This window comes from Chinchilla lanigera, unplaced genomic scaffold (genome assembly GCF_000276665.1).
Source record: "Chinchilla lanigera isolate Chin_1 unplaced genomic scaffold, ChiLan1.0 scaffold00004, whole genome shotgun sequence".
Lineage (NCBI taxonomy): Eukaryota > Metazoa > Chordata > Mammalia > Rodentia > Chinchillidae > Chinchilla > Chinchilla lanigera.
Genome location: NW_004955405.1, coordinates 37,300,704 through 37,307,742, shown reverse-complemented (window position 1 = coordinate 37,307,742; position 7,039 = coordinate 37,300,704). Strand labels below are relative to the sequence as shown.

Here is a 7,039-nt window from a genome sequence, read left to right as displayed (position 1 = left end):
TCACAACCTCAGGACTCAGGGTCATGACCTCGGGACTCAGGGTCATGACCTCGGCACTCAGGGTCACGACCTCAGGACTCAGGGTCACGACCTCAAGACTCAGGGTCACGACCTCGGCACTCAGGGTCACGACCTCGGTACTCAGGGTCACGACCTCAGGACTCAGGGTCACAACTTGAGTACCTCGGGCAGATGGGAGCGGAGGGCTCAGGAAGCAGCAGACTGCAGGAGGCGCACGATGGCCGGAGAGAAGGCGCGGGCTGCTTGCGTTTGACCGCTGCTGATCCACACAAGACAGACTCATGTATAGCAAAGCCACAACCGAATAACTGTTTGCTGAAGGCATCAGTAGGAGGGAGAAAACACCAGAAAGAATCAGTGAAGAACTGACAACATTTGCCTCTGAGGAGCGAGAAATGAGCAGGCTGGGAGGAGCTGTTCCTGAAAGCTGTTCCTTCCCACCAAGCTGTTCCGACAGCGACTTCTTACACGACCTGCACGCACGTTTAACTTTGTGAACGCTGTCAACATTCTTTAAAGTGAGGAGAGGAGTCCTCACCTTTTATCTTTAAAGTACTCAAACACCCATTTCAAAGCTCCTACCGACGCCTCACCTAAGACATCTTCCTCTAAACCTGCTTTTTCTCAAACATTAGCTCACAAACTAATTTTAAAAACAACTTGGTATATTCAAATACTCTGTTAAATCAGCACTGTAGCGACAGCGCTGTTTCCGTTCATCTCTCATCACAGACATGTACTATTTCATCCAAATTATGGATTTAACATTGAGAAAATAATCATCACTCATATTACCGTTTCTTCAGCAGATTCCAAATCTGAAAAGTTGACATGTAAAAATTAACTTTTGTAATGCAAATAACTTACACTTGGAACTTATGAGCCATTTCGTGACTTTGGATTTAAAAACAAACTTTTCTCCTCCGAGCTACTTTTCATAGCTTTGCTTTAGCTCTTTCCTTTGTTTAGAGACAAGTATTCTTTTTAAGTTTATTTGTTTAAGTAATTGAGAATGTCCCCTAAATTCCCACAGGTAAACGCCACACACCTTACAGCTGAGCTTACACTCTAACCCCTGGTTTAGGAATTGAGAGGATAATAACAGAAGAAGAAGACATAAATACACACTACCTGCTCACAAAGACTGCCGGTCATCAGAATGTAACCAAGGCATAATGCAGTCTGATAAGGAGCACAAATATCTCTATGTGAATTCTGTCGTTTCAGATTTAATCTCCCCACCCAGTCCCCCTTGATTGTCCTCTCCAACAAGCTAAAAAACTAGTTTTCCTTTCTTCACTTTGTTTCTATGACGAACTATTCTCCGGGCCATTCAAGCGATACAGAGCATTATTTCTAACTATGACTTTCTTCATTAACAACCAGTCAAGTGGGGGCTGGGGATTTAGCTCAGCGGCACAGCGCCTGCCTGGCAAGTGCAAGGTCGTGAGTTCGATTCCCGGTACCGGAAAAAAAACAAACAACAACAACAAAAAAAAACAAAACAACCAATCAACTTCATCGTCAAACAACCAGCCGTCTTCCCCCTGCATATTTCTACTGAAGAAATCAGGCAGACTTACATCATTTGGCTTTGAACAAGTAAGAGCTGAACATCACCAATAATGGGATAAAATGACGGCACGAGCCTCCCAAAGGAACAGACTGAAGGGACACGGCTGAAAATGCTTAACATGCACAAAGTAACAATGAAACAATCCAGCTTGAGGGGAAGCCCTAGAAAACCAGGGATTTGTTCTCTTGGAAATTTGTTCTCTTTAGGTCATTGTCTTAGCCACTTTTCTCATTGCTGAGACAAAATGCTGGACACCCAGAGTTAAAGGAGGAAAGGTTGATTTCGGCTCACAGTGTGTAGAGGTTTCAGTCCAAGGCAGGGCAGCATGGCAGAGGGCATCGCAGAAGAGAAACAGTCCGCAGCGAGGCCAACAGAAGGCAGCAAACACCAAGCATGGAGCAGCAAGCCTGCCTTCTTTCTGTCCTTTTATACTGCATCCAGGCTAAAAGCCTATTGATTGGTGCCACCCCACCCAGGGTGGAGTTTCCATCATCCACTCCCAGAACTATGCTAATTCCACTCAGTGGACTGATGTAGCACCACACACCCTCTATCCCAGCATCACACTCCCCAGATCCAGCCAGCTCCGGAAAGCCCACCTAGGAGTGGGTGAGGCTTCGGGGTACAGCTACATACAAGCCATGATCACGAAGACAAAAAGGCCGGCCCCTACTGCACTGCAGAGAGGCCAGCTAACAGTAGTTCACGATCATGCACTTGGACAGACAGTGAGACCTGACTGCAGACCCTATGTCAACTACAAAATAGCACCACTGCTGCATTTCCTGAACTTAACAGCTATACTATGGTTTTAAAAGAGTTGGACTGAGCCTGAGAGATACAAGCCGAAGTGTTTAGGGATTTAAAGGCTCGAGCTGTCTGCTACTATCTAATCATCCATATAGAACGTGTATGTGCGCATCCATGCATCTGTACAGTATATACACTCATATGCATCTAGCATACACACACACACAGAAAAAGAATAGCAACAGGCAAATGTGGCAGAAGGTTAGTAACAGTGAATCCCAGTGAAAGGCGCCCAGGAATCGGTGTTTTATTCTTGCAACTTTTGTGGGAAACACTTTTTCAAAAAAGTAAGTTAAAAAGGTACTTTCTAGCTTTGTCAAGACCCCGGGGTAACATCGACTTCTAACGACAGCTCTGATTAAAACCAAGGACGACACAGAATGGACGTGGGATCACCGCCCCTCCGGCCGTTCTCTGCAGCTCGGGGCCTGTGCGTCTGCTCCCCCATCCCTCCTCGCCCCACACGTCTGTCTGGTTCGTGTCTCTCACCGAGTCGGCTGCCTGCTTGCAGAGCACCATACACTCCCCAGAGCTACCGTGTGTATTTGTGTGCTTCTCCACTACGGCTCTTCCCTGCTAGGTGACACGCTTCCTGAAGGCAGAGACAAGAGTGGTTCTGCTCACCGCATTAACCCCACACTCACCACAATGCCTGGCATAATTAGAACAGATGTGGCGGGCAGAGATGATGACAGAGAAAGCTGACATTTGTATAAATAGCTCTCTCGGCCTCTTCGCTGTTCCTTGAACATGCCAGGTACCTCTCCAATCTCAGGGACCTTGCTTCTGCTGTTCTCTTCGCCTGCTCATTCCCTCCCTCCACAATCTCCAGGGCTACTTCCTTCCTGTCTTTCAAATCTTTGCTAAAATGGCACTTGCTACATGAGGCCTTCCCTGACTTTACTGCAAACTGCATGCTTCAACCTCTGTGTGCTCCTTGGTTTCGTCTTTGTTTTCTTGTCCTCCAGAGGACCTGAAACACTACCTATCTGATCCCCGGGTCACCGTCTGTCTTCCCCCACTGGAAGATGGACTCCCCGAACACAGGATTTCCTTCACGGCTGTATCCCCAGTGTGTAGACTAATGTCTAACGCACAGCAAAAGCTCAGTAAATATCTTAAAGAGTGTCTGCTGCATAAAATTAGATCCAAAAAAGGTGCCAAATTTTTCTATATCCAAAATTTTGTCTTATATTGTTTCAAATATGCAAAACTCCCCAACTATTTGTGTATAGGAAAGATTACCCCTTGTCTAAGATTATATACTTCCTGGTTTTTAGCTGTTAAAAATACTCTTGCTTTTGCAAAATTGTGGTTGAAATGTACCATAACTGTTTTTTCTCAATGGCTTTATTTCCCAAAATATGAAAAGGTCAAATCTCTGCGTCTAATATTGTTTAGAATTTACTTGTCTTTTAACTACTGACCTAAAATAATTTATCAGAATATCCCTCCTCTAAATCCTTCCCTTCCTTTCTCCAAACTCAATCTAAAATCAAGAAGTCTTCTCCTACCACTCAAGCCTACATTCACCCTTCTCTTTCATGAATCCCTCTCACCCTTTAGCTAGTTTGGCCCAAGCTGCCCATGAAAGAAACACTTTGGGGAGATTTGTTTGTTTTGCTTGTTGTTATACAGTGCTGGAAACTGAACTCCGGCCTCACACATGCTGGGCAAGCTCTTTCCCACCGAACTCCATCCCCAGCCCTACATGGGGAGATTTCTAAGACATTTTCCATGTGTCAGTGCAGATTAGGAGAACCGGAATTTGTAGGACTGGAGCACAGAAGCTAGTGTTCTAGAAAAATCCTCCCACGTGATACTGCTACACAGTCTGACACAGGAATAATGCATACTGTGGAGTCTGAGGGTAGACTGATACTTCATGATTATATTTAAATAAAAATGATCGGTGCCTTCTATGGCTTCCTTTAGAGAATGAAGGAATACTTGCTAAATAGGGATAAATAACCATAGTAATCGCAGTAGTTGCATGTTTATCTTAAGACTTCCCAGGAAACATCAAACGTGCGTGTGCCACGTCCACCCGTACACACGAAGCCTTGACTTTCAAACAAGCCATTTCAAATGTAATTGCAATAATTCGACACAGATATACAGACACACTTTGAAAAATAGTGTATTATAGGAAGGCAAATATTGAAAGTAACGTATGTAAGTTTATGCAAAACGGCAACAACCCAAATTCGATGTAAAATAGAAAAAGTGAACCTAAATATAGGTTACTCACCAATTTATTGTTCTCTGCCATGGCCAGCTGCAGCGCCAGGAGCATGCAGTCCGCTCCACAGACAGTTGTTCTTTCAGGGCTGCCCAGGGCACGCCAGTTCTTCCTGAACACTTTAATCATGGCCAACACCGGCTTCTGATTAGGCACAGCCATCCTCTGAAAGTGGGACGAAGGACAACGTTAAAGTGCATCCGCACTGCACAGTAATATGTGCCATGTGCACGCACAGTTAGGGAAAAGCAAGCAGTAACAAGAGGTCACTTCATGTTTACCAAGCTTGCTTTTAATTACCCTCAGGAAAACAGAAAAACACAATTTCTGCCCGATCGTATTTTCCTCTCCTTCAGTTTTCTTAAGCCAAATCTTTTAAAATAATAAAATCCAACCTTCAACTCTGAAACTTCACACAAGACAGACATGCAAATTCTGCAGGCTTGTAATTAGAGAACAGACATAAGTGATCAAAGCTGGATTGAAAAAATATTTGTTTTGAGCTAGATGATAAAATCTGTAGTAGAGTGTAAAAAAAAAAAAAAAAAAAAAATGCCTATTTCTTTCCATCTCTACATTGTGCCAAAAGCAGTCTATTTTTCCAACCCCTTTGAATCTAGGCCAGTCTTCTGACTCGATTCGACCAATAGAACGCGAGCAGATTGACAAACGGGGAATTCTGAACCAAGCCCTTAGGAGATGTGTGCAGAAGAGTTTGAAGCCATCCTTTCAAGCTAGCATCCTGAATTTAAAGCTCAGAAGGTTCTAATAAGAGTAGCTCACAGTGTCGGACTATTTGTGCAAACAATATAGTCTTCTTGACCTTCGATTTCTTTTTGAGTCTGGAATTTTGGAACATGCCAGGCAGACCAGACCTGTGGGTTCATCCTCCAATAGAAACACTGGCATTAAGTCTCAGAAGCTCCCCTGGGGGAAGGCATTTCCCATGGGTTGTGACACCTGTTTCTAGGAGAATTCAGCATGGCCCGCATGACCCAACCTGGACAAGGCCACGAGAAGCACGATCCAGGTGCCCATAGGCTTTTCCCTTTGCTTATGTTGCTGTGCCCTTTTGCTGTAATACACCTCTCAGTCCTCCTAGCAGATCCTATAATCTGGGGTGATCTGGGCGCCTACAAACCCAAGGCCCTAAAGCATTGGCTCTAATTCTTGCTGCTTTGAGGCTGTTACAGGAGGAAGCCCAAGCCGCCCTGCTGGGCAGGATCTTGAAAGACAACCAGGGCACTCAGATGGCAACCCACACCAACCCCAGACCCGTGCGAAGACCACCTTGCCATCCAGCCCCGCTCAACCTGCCAGGTGAATTTCTGCAGTGTGAGTGAGCCCAGGCAGGACCCGCGGAATCAGCTAGCTGAGTCCAGCCCCAGTTCCTGACCTACAGAATCATAAGCAAATAAACTGGTTACTATTTAATAGTTACTAGGCTTTGAAGTGGTTCATTACACAACAAAAAGGAAACAAAATAGCCAGGCATTGTGGCGCATAGCTGTAATCTCAGACTTAGAAGGCTGAGGCAGGAGGATTGAGGCCAGCCTGGGCTACATAGTTGAGTTCAAGACCAGTCTGAACTACATATCAAGACCTTGTCTCAAAAAATAAAAAATAAAAAATAAAATAAAATAAAACATAAACAAAAGAACCATCCTACTGAGGCAGATCTAACACTCTCCTTATCTTGCACCTAAAGAAAGTAATACCCTATGTCATTCCACTAACACATGACCAAAGATTAACCTAAGATTTCTAAGCTCGTAAGATGGACTCAAAGATCACTCTATTTCATAACTTCTAATACAGACAAAAGCCTTTTCAAGATAATTTGAAGTAGTATCAACTTTTTTTTGTTTTAGTAAGGTGGCTGTGTAGTTCAGGCTGGCCTCGAACTCACAGTAATCCTCCTGCCTCAGCCTCCTGAGTGCTGGGATTACAGGCTTACATTACCATACCCAACAATGTGAACATTTTTATACCAAGTACATAGAAAGTGGCCATTCCTTTTACTGATTTTATAAACATCCCTGGTAAAAATTTTTACCTACTTTAACTATTACAGTCTCCAACATAGTCATATATCCATGTGATGTTTTCCATACACATCACCGCTTTTGTTATCCTTTTCTTTTGTTTTGATATAGCATGAACAGAATCCCAGATGTGTACTAGGCATCTTGGGTTTGTTCAAGAAGGACATATGCCATTTACAATAATATATCATGGACATAACCTGTGACACACCTTAAGGGTACAGGTAGAAAACCATAAACAGCAATTCTCCTAACCAGCTAAGTGCTATGTTTCTTTTCACTATATTACCTTCATTTCTCAAAAGGAAAAAAAAGAAGTAAAGAAGTAAATAAAGCATCAGCTTC

At 43.9% G+C, this 7,039-nt stretch overlaps 1 protein-coding gene across 5 annotated transcripts in view; it reads right to left on the bottom strand.

Moving 5' to 3' along the window:
* Parpbp (PARP1 binding protein) overlaps positions 1–7,039 on the bottom strand; it is a 59,376-nt gene that overhangs the window by 49,449 nt on the left and 2,888 nt on the right. For 4 of the 5 annotated variants that reach the window (XM_013518744.1, XM_005374563.2, XM_005374564.2 and 1 more), the window contains one exon: positions 4,659–4,814. In XM_013518744.1, the coding sequence (XP_013374198.1) occupies positions 4,659–4,811 (153 nt within the window). In that variant the 5' untranslated portion in view covers positions 4,812–4,814. Of the gene's footprint in view, positions 1–4,658; positions 4,815–7,039 lie in introns of those variants that run through there. The other variant, XM_013518752.1, reaches the window with a different exon arrangement.